Raw genomic sequence first — 18447 nt, 5'->3', positions numbered from 1 at the left:
CCCTTGCTTTTCTCTTATGTTTCCCCGATCGTATCTTGGCTACCAACAGACGGTGAACACCAGGCGTGCCAACAACACCAACACCAACAACGTCAACAACAACACCAACGCCAACCAGCAATCTTCCACCCTCATCCCCTCTGATGGATGCCAACCAAGTGATGATAATACTCCAAGGTCTGGTGCAGGCTATAAACCAACAACCTTAAGTCTAGCAAGTACCATCGCAGCAGCCGCAGTTCAGACTCTGAACTTTCCTAAGTACTCAGCCACCCACCTTCTCCCAGGCAGTTGAGCCTATTGAGACTGATGACTGGTTGAAGACCATTGAGAGCAAGCTGCAGATAGCTTAGTGTACCGGAAGGGAAGGAGTTCTTTTCGCTTCCCATCAGCTCATTGGGCCAGTACAAGAATAGTGGACAACATGCACTGCCGCCACGAGGATCACCAAGAGATCACATGAGCAGAGTTCCGGAACAACTTCCATATACATCATGTCACTGCAGGTGAAGTAAAGCTAAAGAGGAATGAGTTTCTTAGTTTGAAACAAGGACCCATATCGGTGAGAGAGTACCTCATCAAGTTTACCCAACTTCACACTGAACCTATGGTGGAGCACCACATATTAGCATAGCTGTGACTACATAAGATATGGCTGTAGCAAATAATGCCAACTTTCTCTACGTTATGCGCAAAGGAGTACGCTTAGAGTACGCTTACTCTTTACAATCCAATTGTGCCTAGCTTATCTGAGACCAACACAATTCGTTTAGGACATGAGCAATGTATGCTATCTGGTTGGGTAGTAGGATTAGATCTACATAAAGTGGTTATTTGCTATTGGAATTCACACAATATAGTGGTATTAAGTTGGAGCTTCCCAACCACTGCTCTTTTCCTGCAGAGAAATAAGAGATTTAATGGATTTTTTATTCCTTGTAATCGGGTAGTAGCTCTATTGTATGTTCATACTTACTACCCACCTTACTACCTATGTCCATAATGACAAAGTTGGCAATAGCAATCTTTACTACCGACTTTTTATTTCCACTGTGGACGCCCTTAGACTGGATCTTATTTTGGCAATAATTTGATTCTTAATCTAAGACAAATAGGGTGTAAACCCTATCTTACTCCCACCACAAAAATTGTCTGAAATAGCTCCATCTCAGATTCGCATGACGCGATACATCACAGGTTTACGAGACTGACGGGCTGTTCAGTTCATTACCTACAAGCAAGCCAAATATTGGTAACGCCAATGGAGTTTGGCCCTCCGTTTGGTTTGGTAACAAGATTTGGATTATGCCCACAATTTTTTTGCAATGGCAGTTAAATCCAACACCATACATTGGCAACCAAAGCCGAGCAATTTCTTGCCAAGATTTTAGCTCTATACAACATTCTTTGTTCCCAATTTCTTACTTGCCCAGGTTTTGATTGTGCCAAAATTTTGGTTTGGCTCATTTGGGACCTAAACCAAACAATCCTGAAACAATGCACTCAGAGCACACCCAAAAAAATCGCAGATTATACAGAAACAGGAGCGGAATTAACTAGAGGCACCCAAAATATTTGGCGCAACCATTTGGATGGATCGGGGTATCATGCCAGTATACACGATTTGGATTCTATCGTTTTAAAAAAAAAGATCGTGCAGAACAAAACCACTTTGAACAGTGAGTCGATCGAAGCAAGCTGTGGCTTCCTTCACTGCAAAAGATGAAAACCGTTCGAGCCCAAGTGGATCTACACTCCACGTGGGTTGAGTAGAGGGTAGGATATGGCAAGCGGAGGACGATGAGTCGACGACACAAGATGAATGAATGAATGACTGAATGGCTTGGAGGAAAAGGAAGAAGGAAGTAGGAAGATGTTCAGTTACTTACATCCATACCACGAAATTCATGTTGGTGCCCCAAAATACCACCAAATCCTTCCTCATTCTATATATACCGCAACACTTCTCCATTTCAACAAAGAATACCAACGTCGTCCAATATCTGCCATGTGGGTTGAGTAGAGGGTAGGATATGACAAGTGGAGGACGATAAGTCGACGACACAAGATGAATGAATGAATGACTGAATGGCTTGGAGGAAGAGGGAGAAGTAAGTAGGAGGATGTTCAGTGACTTACATCCATACCACGAAATTCATGTTGGTGCCCCAAAATACCACCAAATCCTTCCTCATTCCATATATATCACAACACTTCTACATTTCAACGAAGAATACCAACGTCGTCCAATATTCTTCTGAAGTAATTATATGTATGATATCGCCACTGGCACGTAGGCTAATTTTGGTGCGCTTGCATGTCAGCGACCACATCACCCGTGCAGTTCTGCTGCCCACCCTCGACGCCGAGGTCACGCGCCCACTTCGACGCTAGGATCGCTGGGGATATGAGGCGGTAGCAGGCAAGCACGACGAGGGTGGGTGCATTTACACGGAAAAGTTTACATCACAACATCAATATAACTGTGCTCAAGAGTCAAGAGTTCAGATAAAAGTAGCTAGCTGAACAGGAAAAATTCCGATGATCAGTCCTCTTCTTCCACCGTGAAGTCCGGCTCAATGGGCTTCTTGATCAGCCCCTTGCCTTCGATGCTGTGCCGGCGGCACCTCACGCTCCCTCCGGGCAGCGTCTCGCCGCCCTCGCGCATCCTGAGCTCCATGGACGCGCGGCGCCGCTTGCGCCGGCGCCAGGCGGCCTGGATGAAGCACGCCGCCCACGTGCGCCAATGGTGGGAGTAGAACCGGAACCTGTGGCGGATGTGCGCGCTGTGAAGGCGCCGGAACTGCGAGGCCACGAAGCGGAGGTCGTCCGCCACGAGCGCGAACGCCTCCACCTCGGACACGGCACGCACGGTGCGTGTGGACAGCGGCAGCGACGCCGCGGGCCGCGGATCGAGCGCCCACGTCAGGAGCTCCTCACCGCAGAACTCCCCCGCGCCGATGCGGCACGAGTTGAAGAACCCGGACCGCCCGCCCTGCGTGGTGTACGAGTCGAGGTAACCGCGGATGATGAACAGCATCGAGTCCACGGGGTCCAGCTCCCGCACCAACCTCGTGCCCCGCGTGTACAGCGCCGGGCGCAGCCGCTCGCAGATCGCCTCCAGCATCCGGTCGTCCATCTCGTCGAACAGAGGCACCTGCGCGTTCTTGATCCATCAAGTTGATTGAGTTCGATGCATTGTACGTATGCAATGACGTGGTGCCGGCCAGTGCATGCTGCATGCATGCATGCAACAACCAACAATGTACGCACCCTTCGGACGAGGTCGAGGCAGAGGTGCCGCTTGATGTCGCGGCGGATGTCCATGGGGAGGTCACTGAGCAGGGCCTCCTCGTCAACGCCGCGGGTGGCGACCCACTTGTACTGGTGGTACCTCCTCACGCACTGCTTCAGCGGCTGGGGTATCTGCCGGTGGTGCATCCACCGCTCCATGTCCGTCCGCTTCGTTCGCCACTCCTCCAACCGCACCATCGTTGCCTGGAGATAGGACTGTTGATCGAGACAGAAGACATGTCAGATTAAACAGTTCCTGCACCAATAGTCGTCACGGTTTTTAGTCTCTGCAGAACAGAGTTAGCTTACTTGCATGTTGCCGATTAGCAGACCAAACAGCACCAACCCCAGAATGCCAATGACGATTGCGAAGGTTATTTCTCCGATGAACAAGCTCGTCGACAGATTCTGGCCTAAGCAACTGTGTCCATTTTTCGTAACGTTAGTTAGAAATTGATTTCACGAGACATCAACCAACTGTCAGCATGAATCCCCTTACCTCAGGTTCTTCAGTCCCCACCAGAAGCAGTAGAAGTACTTCTGGGTGAAGGACGAAGACGTGAGCTTGGCGTCCAGCGCCTCCTTGTATATCCCAAACGGGTAGAACCCGTTGCTGGGCGTGCACAGGCTCGTGATGTTGCTCAGCTGGTACCATATCGTCCTGTTGCTGCTCACCGTCTTGCAGTCGAAGAACATGGTCTGGCACGACGGTCTCTCGACGAGGCACGCCTCCCTCCAGCACGCCTCCTGCCTCTGCACCGAGAAGAGATACCACAGTGCTCCCAGCACCTGCACTCGTCCGGCCGAAAAGTTCAGCGTCCATCAGAGCAAAAGAAATTACGAGAGGGAGTGCCCGGCATACATGGCTTGCGAGCATGTAGAGTATCAGGTTGTACGCGGCTCCGGCCCACGCCGTCTCCGTCATGACCCCGGTTGCCATGACGATCTGCCTCGAGAGCGGGAAGATTTGGAAGAGCCGCGGGAGGTACTGAAAGATGATGCTGAAGCGGAGGATGTTCTTCCGGTTCGCCGTCGTCGATTCCTTCAGCTTAGGTATAACGATCCAGATCACTAACTGCGTGCCAAGAAACCTCACTGTTCAGAACGTGATCCGACAACACAACCGAGCATTTTACAGAGGTTTCAGTTCTTGCAAGTCGCAGCAGAGGCCGAAACAATCTCATGTTACCTGCGGAAGTGGCAGCGCAGTGATGAGATCGAACCAGAAGGTCCTCGAGAGGTACCTCCTGGCGATTTTGTAGGGCTGGATGACGAGCTCCCCTCTCCCGAACACGCGCGAGGACGGCGCGATGAACGCGGTGCGGAAGCGGAACAGGATGTGGGCGGCGTAGAACAGGTCCAGCAGCGAGCGTATCATGGAGAGCGTGAGCGCCAACGAGTCCTTGAACTCGATGCACATGTTCCGCTGCGTGCCCGTCATGTACAGGAACAGCGGGTCCACGAACAGCGACAGCAGGCACGCCGCGAGGAAGATCTTGTTCCAGAGATTGATCAGGTGGCCGCGCGGGTCGAAGAAGAGACGGTGGCCGGCGTGCACCAGGGACTCGAGCTCCTCCGAGAACGCGCGCGACAGCACCCGGTCCTTGAGGGTCGGGTTTCTGCAGGCCTTCTCCTGCCAGCCGCCCCGGAATCCCAGACGGCATCTCCTTGGATCGTGAGCTTTGTTGTGCTTTCTGCTGGATAGGTTCTCCAAAGGGCTTGTTTTGAAGTGCTGAACCTCGATGTCATTCTGAAATCTGAAATGGTGCAGAGAAGAAACATGAATTGGGATGTCGTTAAAAAAACGTTTTTTGTGTTCCATTGGACCTTTTTTTTTATCGCGAAACAGGAAGAGTCTTTGACGATCAATTAAGAAGGGAGTGAAAATCGACCAATGGATTAGTTTTGGTTCATACATTGTGCTACTTACGCGACAAAAACTAATGAAAGGGAAAATAACAAGCTGATATATTTTTTGCTAACAAAAAACAATCTTATATCGTCTTTTACTCCAACTATGAATTCCATTATACACATGGAGCATGCTGAAACCTATGTTCAGTAAAATGGTATTTGAGCAATCTGAAAGTGGACATTTAAACAGTATTGGAAGTTAGCAGTGGTTGAGATCCTAAGTTGTACTTGTAACATGTAAATCCTAACATATTAAAATGTAGAACTAGATTGAAATTTTAACCTGAGAAGAGAGGTTAGATTTGATCACGCGGGAAGGTGCTCACCTGACATTTCGTGAAGTACTGGATGCCATGGTGATCTTTCACAGCTTCTGGTCAGAAACATTAAGGTATTCATCGACCTACAACTTATAAGCAAAAAGTGGTGCTAGGATGTGGAAACTGGCGCACCAGTAGTTCTTCAACTATGGGGAAGAAAGTGACTACAATATTGTGCTCAGCCATAAGAACCAAAAGGCCATATGCAACTAATTTTAACAGGGATCTTGTGATTACACTTAAAGGCACCAAAGCAAATTGCAACCAAAAGATTCATTTGGACAGGCAAACACCAGCCACATGTGGCTAGGTTAGCTGCATATACAATGCTCTCCATGTTAGTTCTGGCCCTCTGGTTATGCGCAAAATGTAGAACGCCTCAAGATCCATTCATGTTTATGGACTGATTCCTAAATAAAGTTCAAAATAATCTAGTTGGAGCAAAAAATTAACATTATCTTATCAGGGTAATTTAGGATGAGAGGTGCGAATGTACCTCCCCCATGTTTCGCTTTCTATGATTCCCTGAATCATGTGACTTGCAGGCTTTAGTAGTTTCTTCGACAATAAAAAACCAAGTTAAAATATGTTTTAATTTATATATTATAAATGATTGATAAGGTTATAAGTTTGGTTTGTCATGTTTCAGATTACTTAAGCTTGCTTTGCCTGAAGTTCAGTTCTGTCTAGTATCCTGAAGTTTAGTCTAGAATCCGGAACATTCGGCCCAATCAGGATTCTGAACTTCTAGTCCTAATCTGAACTTCCGGGTGAACCAAAAGCCACAACTTCCGGATTTAATCCAGAACTTCTGGATTGATGCGAAAACCAGACAGAGAGGGGTCACTTGGAGGTCCATCTGGAACTTTTGGGTATCACAATTTTCAGGGATTCGATTTTAATTTGAAATGTGCTTTGAACCAATTTGGGGTTTCTTTTGAGCTTTTTGATTATGGACTAACTAAAGTTGGAGTTGGAGATATGTGCTTGCTTTGTCTTAGGGTGTGCAGGTGATGAATGTAACTTGGCGGTCGACGGTAGGATGATCGGGGCCAAGCGGGGTGTTTGGTGTTGAACGATTAAGGGGGCTAGAAGGAGTCAAGGGTGATCCTAACTATACACGTGGAGGTCAAGCGAAGCATGGAAGATGGATGAATACGGCGTGTTGATAAAATCAATCGAAGGGGATGCTGGTGCAAATGATAAGACGGCTCGAGAGATCGAGAGCTGGATATACTTGCCAGTGGTCAAGATCGTAAGATGGAGTACACGTATTGATATCGGGATGCTTGCTTGAGATCAAGCAAGTGGCAGTGTGTCACGCCTTGAGAAGCGTGCAAGGGTTTTACAGTTTAGCCTCAAAACCATGGGAAGGATAGAAGTGCATGTGGTATCATCGCGAAGCTTGCGTCGAGGCGAAGCTAAGTCATGAAGGCGCCAAGATCGTTCCATGGATGAAGGAGAAAATTGACCAAAATACCATCGGTGGTAGGTAGGAGTGTACTGATGTGTTTTGGAAACAAGTTAGGAAACTTAGAGATCAAATAACCTATGCTATAAATAGAGGAGGAGCCACTTGAACCCCTTGTGCCACACATATGAGAGCTTTGTGCTAGAGTTTTAAAAGAGAGGAAGATAAGTGCTTAGCCTATGTACTAAGTGAGAGCTTTTGAGAGAAAAATCTTTTTAATCCGTCTAAAATAGGGTAAAATAGGGTTGACCACTACAAACAATGAAATTTGTATTCACTTCCTTCTAGTTTCTCTCTATTAGTTCCCTTACGAGTTTACAAGTTTTTTGTCCTTCGGTTGTTATTTTCATTTTCGTGCTTAAGCTGAAATTTCTCACCTTTTTGGAGTGGTTCTTCTCGTTACTAGAGACATAAAATTTACGTACAAATGAACACAATTAGGTATTGAATTCACTGCTTCTTAGCTATCAACTTAGAGATTATCTTCACCTAGTGTTCATCTTTTTGATATTCGGGTGTTTCTTCTTAAGATCCAAGCCTTGTGTGAGGATGAGTCATAGATTACCATGCTGTGAAATCTAGTGTTCGATTCCAATCATGAGACCCACAATTGATTGAATTTTCTAGTTTGGATTTTGAATTTTTAAATCAATGTTCTGTTCAACTTGGAACTTCCAGTTTAACCCGTAACTTCTGATAGGCCGGAACTTCCGAATCCAATTTGGAACTTCTGTGTTCTTCTATTTCCGCAGTGGTTTTTGTGTCTTGTGTTGTATTTTGTTGTGATCTATTTTTGAGGTACGTTGTGTGACAAAATAGAAAAAAAATATATATTTCGAAATAAATTATTGAGATGCATATTCACTCTTCTGATAGAAGTTATCGGTCCTATTGACAAGTTGTGACTTGGGAGTTTTTTCTTCTTCTTTTTGTGAAACACAAGTTGGGAGTTGAAAGAGCACAGGGTGATCTATCTTCAGTCATGCCATCCTGGCATTATGTGGTATGCAGTGTTAGGTTGACAAGTTCAGTTAGTGAAAATTCTAAGCTGATGGCAAGTGCAGTCTGACAATTTCCTTGCTTCATCCTTGTGCAGGGGTTACAAATCCAGTTGAAACAATTTTTCACTTAATGTGTATTAACAGTTGTGAAAGCACACCTTAGATGATTTTGCCGTGCTTTTGCTTTGAACACGGCAGGTAGCATGCTAACTCTCAAGGGAAAAGAAAATCCAGCCCAAAAACATAGTAGACTATTGTAATTTCTGTTGTTGCATTAGCCAGAAGCTAACTCTCATTTGGGCCTACCCTTACCTAGGCCCTACGTTCAATAGGCCCAGCTAATCCAGGCAGGGAACAATGTAGAGGCTGCAGCATCAAGCTCGTCATCTCCGTTCGCCGTAGCAATCGCACAATCCAACTCCAGCTTCCAAACCCCTCTCTACTTCCTCCAATTGAACAAGAGGGCTAGAGGAAACTGCCAGCGGCATCGGGTCTTGCGTGTGGCAGGATGAGCTGGGTCGAGCGCGGGAACCTCCTCTACAATGTTGCCTTCGGTCTCCACATGCTCAATTGGCGGGATCGCTACCTATGCAGTATCCTTCCGCTGCTTCTTCACGTCTTTCCGTTCCATAGTATTCTATTTGTTGTTGTAGTTTCTGCGACTGTGTCGCTAGTACCTTCTTACTGACCTGTGTAGTTAGGGTTTTGTCGGTACCACAGGAACCAGGGGTCTCCGAGTCCCGAGGCTAGATCAGCAGGTCGCCACGTAGCGCTCTCCCGCGGGGATCATCTCCGCGAGGGACGAGAATACCAAGTCCCGGGAGAGGGTGCTTGGGGCCATGAACAGTGGTTCCCGAGTACCCGAGTTCCCCGATGACCCGAGAAGACCCAGTACCGGGAAGAGAGTGCTCGGGGCTGCGAACAGTGGCCCCTGAGCACTCAAGTCCCCCGACGACAAGAAAAGTCAAGTACCGGGAAGAGGGTGCTCAGGGCTGCGAACAGTGGCCCCTGAGCACCCGAGCCCCCTGAGGACCCAAGGGAAGTCAGTTCCGAGAGAGAGTGCTCAGGGCCATGAACAGCGCCCCCGAGCACTCGGTTCCCCGAGGACCCGAACAGTCAGTTCTGGGAGAGAGTGCTCGGGGCTACGAACAGTGGCCCCCGAGCACTCGGTTCCTCGAGGACCAAGAAAGGGCATATCCAGGAGAGAGTGCTCGGGGCTGTGAACAGTGGCCCCCGAGCACTCGGTTCTCCAAGGGCCTGAGAAGTCTTTCGCCGGTGGCCCCCACAGAGGCCCAACGGTGAGGTGTCAACCAATGAAAGGCCCGATGCTGCATTTAAGAGGGCACGTGGCCTGTCACCTCCAACTGCTCCCACACGCTTGCTGTCAGTCCCTGCCACGGCTTGGCAGGGAGGCATGGGGACATTTAATGCACGGGTCCCATCGCGGGACATCCGGCGCGCCTCGAGATAACATCGCGAAGCCCAAGGCGCCCCGCCTGCTGCCCTACTGTGTCAGGCCTGCTCTGACCGGGTGGGCACACCGGGCTACTCGGTGGCTGCCCGGTGGGCCCTCCCTACGGCGCCCGTTGAAGAACGGCATGATGACATACATGAAGGGTTGCGGGTAGGCTACGCTAGCACAAAATAAATTTTCTCTACCGCGTTCAACCAGGAAGCCATGCGAGTAGGGGATCATGAATCGTTACCACTTGACGAGCAGTGCAGCGGAAGAAGAGTTGGAGCAGACCAATCCAACGTCGTGCGCGTCAAGTAGTCGATCGTCAACCTCGTCCCGAGCACCTTCCGAGTACTCGCGAGTACGTCCCGAGTAGATCAGCACTGCAATAGTAGCAGCGCCTCTACGGTATCCACACGTACAAGGATGGAATCGCCGTGCGCCGGTGTGCTAGCACCGCGCGCCCGGCTAGGGTTTCGAAGGGAGTTCGGGAATAGAAGGCGGCTAGGGTTTCTTAAAAAACTCAATGCGCCTTGGCCCCTGCCTATTCTTATATAGAGCACGCTAATGGGCCTTTAATCAACATTAAAGCCCATTATGACTCTAAACCCTAATGGTCCTTTAATCAATATTAAAGCCCATTAGCAGATCCAATCCGCAAACTCAATCGCCTCTAGGGCATATCACCAACAATCTCCCACTTGCACTAGAGTCAGTACAAGTTTTATATTCCATCCCCTTAAGTGTGTGACCCGTTAGGTTCATGTGTAAACGGCCGCTATCCGGAAACCCTTTTCCGAATTGCAAGTCAATAGCGGTACCTAGCAGGACATATTGACTCCCGAATGCACACAAAGATCATATCGGCTGAACCTTGATATACTCATGCACCAATCCCTTTACCACACGATACCAGTCAAGCTCAAGGCGAGATTCGTGCCACCCTTGTGATAGCTCGACCATTCACTCGATCAAATAGTGGATTCACTATGATTAACTCTTTAATCACATTGGCATGGCCATGCACTTTCCAATCCAACTACCTCGAGGGGCCCAGAGATATCTCTCCCGTTATTTAGGAGGGGTAAATTCCATCTTGATCACTCACATCCCACGACATGTTTCATAACATACCCGAAAGCAACCTTTATAACTACCCAGTTACGGAATAGCGTTTGGAAGCCCCTAAGTGTGTTACTACACATTCTGGAATCAATGATGATCTCAGGTCAAAGGATTCTGTAGGTACACCATTTGAGATAACAACTGATGGCACATTAAAAATAACAATCCCAGCAATATCTCAGGGTGGGTCTATCCAACATCATGTTCTCTAACATGTGTCCACATTACTGATTGATATCTCCATATCTATGATCCGTGAAACATGATCATCATTCAGTCAAATGTGCTAATCTATAAATCATTATTGTCCCACACAATAATATGAGATTAGGGACTATTTAGAATAACATCATAAAAACAAAGAGTTTCACAAACAAGTCACATACTTGCTGATCAATGTAAATGATAATTATTCATGGAACCAGATAACAATTATCCAAAAGTACATTAGCATAGACAGAACACATTCTCTCACATGCACTAGAGTCTATCCCGCAAGTATCTAATACCCATAGAGCTTAAGTGTGCCTCATGCTTGGGCTGTGGGAGAGGCTTCGTCAACGGATCAGCAATATTCGAATCCGTGTGCACCTTGCATATCTTTACATCACCTCTATCAATAATCTCTCGAATGAGGTGATAGCGCCGAAGTATGTGCTTGGACTTCTGGTGCGACCTAGGCTCCTTGGCTTGTGCAATGGCACCACTATTGTCACAATAGAGGTCCATTGGACTGGACGCACTAGGGACCACACCCAACTCAGAAACAAATTTTCTGATCCAAACAGCCTCTTTTGCAGCTTCCGAAGCTGCGATATACTCGGCCTCCGTTGTGGAATCAGCAACCGTTTCTTGCTTGGAACTCTTCCAACTCACCGCACCTCCATTAAGGCAAAACACAAAACCAAACTGCGATCTCGAGTCGTCCTTGTCGGTTTGGAAGCTAGCATCGGTGTAACCATTTACAACGAGCTCCTCCTCACCTCCATAGACTAGGAACATATCCTTAGTTCTTCTCATGTACTTGAGGATACTCTTTACTATAGCCCAGTGACATTCACCTGGGTTCGATTGATATCTGCTCGTAACACTTAGAGCATAGGAGACATCTGGGCGTGTACAAAACATAGCATACATGATGGACCCGATAGCAGAAGCATACGGGATCGCACTCATCCTCTCGAGCTCATCAGATGTCTTAGGACATTGATTCTTGCTGAGAGTGATGCCATGTGACATTGGCAAGAAACCTTTCTTGGAATCTTGCATATTGAACCGATTCAATACCTTGTCAATGTACATGCTCTGGCTTAATCCGATTAGTCTTTTCGACCTATCTCTATAGATCTTTATGCCCAATATGTATGCTGCCTCTCCTAAATCTTTCATTGAAAAACTCTTTTGCAATGAAGATTTGACAGCATCGAGCATTGGAATATTATTTCCGATCAATAATATGTCATCCACATATAAGACCAGAAACACAAGTGCGCTCCCACTAGTCCTTTTGTAAACACAAGGCTCTTCTTCATTCTTGATGAAACCAAACCCTTTGATCACTTCATCAAAACGAAGATTCCAACTCCGAGAAGCTTGCTTTAGTCCATAGATGGACTTTTGCAGCTTGCAAATCTTCCCAGCATTTTTCGGATTGACAAAACCTTCAGGCTGTGTCATGTACACATCCTCACTTAGGTTTCCATTAAGGAAAGCCGTTTTGACATCCATTTGCCATATCTCATAGTCGAAATATGCAGCAATTGCTAGGAGAATCAGAATAGACTTTAGCATTGCGACGGGCGAAAACGTTTCATCATAATCAACACCTTGAATTTGCCTGAAACCTTTCGCCACCAATCGTGCCTTATAGATGTGAACATTTCCATCAACGTCTATCTTTTTCTTAAAAACCCATTTACACTCGATAGTTTTCACACCATCAGGTGGATCGACCAAGTTCCAAACTTGGTTTTCTCTCATGGATTCTAACTCGGATCTCATGGCTCCAAGCCATTTTTCGGAGTCTGGTCCCACCATTGCTTCCGAGTAAGTCTTAGGTTCATCATTGTCCAACAATAATATGTCGCGCTGCCCCGTGGTTAGGAACATAAACCGCTCGGGTGCACGACTGAACCTTTCCGACCGACGTGGGGCTGGTGTCTCGACAACAGGTTCTGCAACATCTTGCATACCGAGTTGTGGTTCAATAGGAGTTGAAACACTTTCAAGTGGTTCCCGAATTTCTTCGAGTTGCACCGTGCTCCCACTAACTCTCTTCGCGAGAAACTCTTTCTCAAGAAAGACACCATTCCGGGCGACAAATACTTTGCCTTCTTCCCGGTTATAGAAATAATATCCTTTGGTTTCCCTAGGATACCCCACAAAGAAGCATTTATCAGATTTGGGAGTGAGCTTATCAGACGACAAACATTTTACATAAGCCTCACTAGGTAGATGTAACCATATCTACTAAAGTCATCGGTGAAAGTAATGAAATACTGAAAACCACCTCTAGCTGTAGAACTCATCGGTCCACATACATCTGTATGTACTAGGGCCAATAATTCATTTGTCCTCTCACTTCGACCAGTGAAAGACGTCTTAGTCATCTTGCCAAGTAAACAAGACTCGCATGTATCAAATGATTCGAAATCAAATGAATGTAGAAGACCATCTTTATGGAGCTTCTGCATACGCTTCTCATTTATATGACCTAATCGACAATGCCAAACAAAAGTGGGATTCAAATCATTAAGCCGAGGCTTCTTTGTATCAATGTTATAGATAGTTATATCCTCAAGATCCAATATATATAATCCATTTACTAATGGACAATTACCATAGAGCATACCATTCAAAAATATCGAACAACACTTGTTCTTTATTATGAATTCATAACCGTCTTCTTCCAAACATGAAGAAGAGATAATGTTTTTGCCCAAGGCAGGAATATAATAACAATTATTTAATTCCAAAACTAATCCTGAGGGTAGCGATAAGGAGTAAACGCCAACGGCCAACGCAGCAACTTTTGCACCATTGCCGACGCGAGCATCCAGTTCGCCTCTTGCACACTTCCTAGTCCTTTTCAGTCCCTGCAACGATTTGCAAGTATGAATCATTGATCCGGTATCAAATACCCATGAATCATCAGGACGAGTAGCAAGATTAATTTCAATAACATTTATACCTGAAGAGGAAGTCTTACTTCCCTTCTTCTTTTTGAGTTCTTCCAAGTACAATTTGCAGTTCCTCCGCCAATGACCAGTCTTATGGCAGTGGTGGCAAGTGTCAGAAGCGGCAGGGCTAGCCTTGGGCTTTCCAACAGGTTTAGGCTTAGAACTCGAGATCTCATCCGAAGTTTTAGCCTTGTCCTTGCGCTTTCTCTTCTTGCTATCCTTTTGAACCATCATCACATGACTAGAGCTCTTCTTAATGCTTTCCTCAGCAGTTTTTAGCATCCCATGCAATTCAGCCATGCTTTTCTCCATGCTGTTCATATGAAAGTTCAAAATGAACGGCTCGAAGCTCGCAGGGAGCGACTGGAGAATTACATCCATAGCCAACTCAGGGCTAAGGGGAAAACCAAGTTTTTCCAGGCTTTCAATGTAACCAATCATTTTGATCACATGAGGACTGACTGGACTGCCTTCTGTTAACCTGCACGCAAACAAGGACTTTGAGGTGTTGTACCTCTCGGCCCGAGCTTGGTTCTCAAACATGCCTCGAAGTCCCACAATCATATCATGGGCATCCCTGTTCTCATATTGCTTCTGAAGCTCAGAGGACATACAGGCAAGCATGAGGCAGCTAACATCCAGTGAATCGTTGGTGTGCTTCTCATAAGCCCTCCGATCCGCGGCAGGAGCATTATCAGCTGGTTCATCAGGATAGGGGACCTCTAGAACATATTCCTTTTTCTCTTGTTTGAGAACAATTCTCAGATTTCTATACCAATCAATAAAGTTTGTTCCAGAAAGCTTCTCTTTTTCAAGAATCGATCGCAAATTAAAACTGGAAGTGTTACTAGCGGCCGGTGCCATGATCTACAACAGAAAATGCAGGTTCAGCACTATGCCTATGTGAATCTTCTATTAAACAATTTAACAAAAGATACTCCACTATATGTGTTTTCCCTCTAACAACATATAGAGGATCAAGATCCATATTCAACTAAGTTCTAGTGAGCTTTGGCATCACTGCTAGAAACTTAGTGACATAGGTAAGCAACGCCTTGCTAATCACATCCATATGTGACTCTTGTTTGTTGGGTGGCATCGAATGCCCCGGCGCCCAACACCATGCCCCAAAGCCCAAAACCGTTTTGATAGCTTTATCAAGTAAACCAATACTATGCGTGTGGATGTCCGACATCCACTCTAACTGGTTAAGATAAATGATGGCACCCTGCTTTGGCAGACCTACCACACAATGATCAAAACCTTTGTAGGTGCAGCTATTGGAAGGGCATCAATTACTCTTGATTTTTCTGAGGGAAACTAATCTATCATGAAAATCATATCCACCACATATAAAACATGAAAGAATAGTATGACAGGAACATAAAAACATCACAGGCAATCATATTAACTGTGACATAGTATGGCCCCTTCACATGGTGATCTCCATCGCCACGGTTCCTGTCCTCCGGGTCATCATGCTTCAAATCTCCATGATCTTGTACTAGTCTATTACACCTAATAGCACTAGATAAATTACATGAGAAGAAGCATCACAAGTCGACACGCAGGCCGTTATACAATAACATGACAGCCTTGGGCTGCAATTAACCATGACTCGCAGGCCATGAAAAATTACACACATGCATCACATATCACAAGGCCATACCAGTCACAACATTCTCTGCAAAAACGAGTTAAGCGTAGAATCGAATTCTAATGTCGTGATGGGATCATGTTATTACAACAATCTATGCGTGTACGCAACGGCGGTCCCATCGGATCTATGAAATCGCTATGAAAATCTCATCGGATCGATCGTATCGAGCCAATTCCGAGTCATTCATAATGCCTCAATTTCCATTAGATCAATCCCATTGATCATCGCGTGAGGTTTTTCCAGAAACGATGACAGCACACACGACCTCGATCTGCTGTTCTCCCGACCATGTCGCGATGCACGCAGTTAGCCCCGATGGTGATTCCAGCCGGTAGGGGCAAGTCGCACGCAAAAACAGGTGGGAGATCGAGCTAATCTTTTTGGCTATGTGGTTTCATCGACTGGCATCTCATCCGATCTCTAATTCACCAACCGTGCATTGATCAATCCATCATATGAACTGATAAAAAATAATAGATCTAATCTATTTCTATCACATATCTTCTATATGTGACTGATCCAGATCAAAAACTACGCAGGATGGCTCTGATACCACTGAAGGGTTGCGGGTAGGCTACGCTAGCACAAAATAAATTTTCTCTACCGCGTTCAACCAGGAAGCCATGCGAGTAGGGGATCATGAATCGTTACCACTTGACGAGCAGTGCAGCGGAAGAAGAGTTGGAGCAGACCAATCCAACGTCGTGCGCGTCAAGTAGTCGATCGTCAACCTCGTCCCGAGCACGTCCCGAGCACCTTCCGAGTACTCGCGAGTACGTCCCGAGTAGATCAGCACTGCAATAGTAGCAGCGCCTCTACGGTATCCACACGTACAAGGATGGAATCGCCGTGCGCCGGTGTGCTAGCACCGCGCGCCCGGCTAGGGTTTCGAAGGGAGTTCAGGAATAGGAGGCGGCTAGGGTTTCTTAAAAAACTCAATGCGCCTTGGCCCCTGCCTATTCTTATATAGAGCACGCTAATGGGCCTTTAATCAACATTAAAGCCCATTATGACTCTAAACCCTAATGGTCCTTTAATCAATATTAAAACCCATTAGCAGATCCAATCCGCAAACTCAATCGCCTCTAGGGCATATCACCAACAATACAAGACCGGACGGGGGCGCATTTTCAACCCTCCCCGTCACCTCCCGCAGCAGCCCATAATGGTTGCTTTCCATTTATGGTGCTTTGGAACTTGCGACATCCATTTCTGGGCACGCTACCGCCCTGGCGGGTATTTAAGCTGGGCGGGCACCCCGGAGAAGGCAGGTTCAGTACAACCAAAGGCCAGACTTAGTGAAGCACAAACAAGCCCGATGAGCACCCAAGAACAAGGAGCACGAAGCTCGAGACTAGACAAACATTCTTGTACACAGCAAACACTCAGAGAGACATTCTCAGAGCATTTATAGCATACACACAAGAGTAGGGTGTTACACTCAGTGCGGCCCGAACCTGTCTAAAAACCTCCTGAGCATTTACTACTTCCTGCATCCGATCCTTCCATTCCACCTGCATCGCATTTACGCCTATTTATTTCACCCGCAAAAACGGATTCAGAATCATCCCCCTGGCCGAATCTCAAAGGGGGTCTCTCTGGATCCCCGCTTGAGGAGTTCACCCTCTGACATGTTTTGTCCTCCTTCCGAACTGTGCTGCTATGTTTGCTTTGCTTTCTCATGAAGTGTAGCGAATTTCAAAATGTGTCAAATTGTTGGTCTATTGGGTTTTGACTATATTACATATGGACTCTCATTACATATTCTTTCTAATATTTTGGAACTCGTGTACTGACTTTTTTAGATAAAGTACTAACTAGATTAACAACTTTCCAAGTAATTTGGTTATTTCGCATTAGTCACAAGAGATGTATGTTACATCATCTTTTCTGAAAGTGATTCGTCTTTGCATAGTTATTCAAAAGTCGAGAATCATGTAGGATTTCTCTTTCCTTATTTTTGGAAAACGGGAAGTTACCACAAATGGTCAAGGTGATGTTTGTTCACCCCTGCAGAACTATCAGTTATCCTCTTGGGTTTCTTCAGAGGTCACCCTTTTTCTATTGAACATTGTCGCTAACTGTTGTGAAATACTATCTGGTTTCAGTTTTTACCCCCTTTTTTTTTATATGATACAACATTCATTAGCTGTATTATATGATCATTTAAATGCACATGTACAATAAATAAACTCGACAAGACAAAGAGACGGTTTGTTATTTATTTTTGAATAGATGAAAATAGAAATACTATATAGAAACTAGTGTTCCAACAAATAAAAGCTTGAAGTTCTTACGTCACCTATATGAATATTTAAAAACATTGCTAGTTTTATACAGTTCCCCTAAAATCTCCTCAAAGTGACACCTGTTCCATTGATCTTTCTTTCCTGCAGTCACCTGAAGAATATAATGTCGCATGTTGGATAATATCTTGTGGAAGGAAGTATACCGTTGTAACGCTATTGCAACATAATGAGTATACGGGGATTTGTAAATATGGATTGTATTGAACATCTCTGTCTGCTTAGCACCTCATCCATATAGTCGCGTCCTGCTTTGTTAGCTATCAGATGATAATATACTAGAGTGAGTGAGCAAACGTGTATCTTTGAAGATTATCTTTACAACCCATTTGGTTCGGGCAAACAGATTATAAATATGGTGCTAGGGAGCAACATTTAGATTCATAAAGCCTTTTATTTTTGCCTTTTTAGATGTTTTGCTCTTTCCATGTAAATTTTTTTATTGTTTTGTTGCATGTGGGTATTCTGGCACAAGTTCTTTTGGTATAATGAATTGAATCCTAATATCAAACTTCTAGGTTGTAACTGTAATTGGGATTTAGAAAGTATTTGTGGTATATCCACGTGAAAGGAAAAAAAATGCAACATCATAAAATATCTTATTAGATTTGAATTCCGAAACAATATAGGCCCAATAGCTAAACCTTACCAATGTTCTGGATGCACAATTATTATACAAAGCCTTTTTTCTGTAAAATGTAACTATATATACATCTTATTG

General features: G+C 45.6%; 1 protein-coding gene across 1 annotated transcript; it reads right to left on the bottom strand.

Moving 5' to 3' along the window:
* Nucleotides 1–2460: 2460 nt before the first annotated feature.
* Nucleotides 2461–5676, bottom strand: LOC133919357 (protein CNGC15b-like). The gene is made up of 7 exons (XM_062363734.1): nt 5535–5676; nt 4484–5051; nt 4157–4369; nt 3794–4083; nt 3604–3715; nt 3274–3510; nt 2461–3157 (listed from the first exon to the last, which is right to left on the bottom strand). Exons 1-7 carry the CDS (start codon nt 5561–5563, stop codon nt 2546–2548), a joined length of 2061 nt encoding a protein of 686 aa, XP_062219718.1. The 5' UTR covers nt 5564–5676; the 3' UTR covers nt 2461–2545.
* Nucleotides 5677–18447: the final 12771 nt, after the last annotated feature.

The sequence above is a fragment of the Phragmites australis genome, chromosome 5 (assembly GCF_958298935.1).
Source record: "Phragmites australis chromosome 5, lpPhrAust1.1, whole genome shotgun sequence".
NCBI classification, from domain to species: domain Eukaryota; kingdom Viridiplantae; phylum Streptophyta; class Magnoliopsida; order Poales; family Poaceae; genus Phragmites; species Phragmites australis.
This window is presented reverse-complemented; position numbering and strand designations above follow the sequence as displayed.

Excerpts from the sequence above, each read along its gene's own strand:
- LOC133919357 (XM_062363734.1), bottom strand. The coding sequence starts at position 5,563 with ATGGCATCCAGTACTTCACGAAATGTCAG. Across the intron at positions 3,716-3,793 it reads TGGGGACTGAAGAACCTGAG|TTGCTTAGGCCAGAATCTGT; the intron begins GTAAGGGGATTC and ends AAATGGACACAG. Across the intron at positions 3,158-3,273 it reads GCCTCGACCTCGTCCGAAGG|GTGCCTCTGTTCGACGAGAT; the intron begins GTGCGTACATTG and ends AAGAACGCGCAG.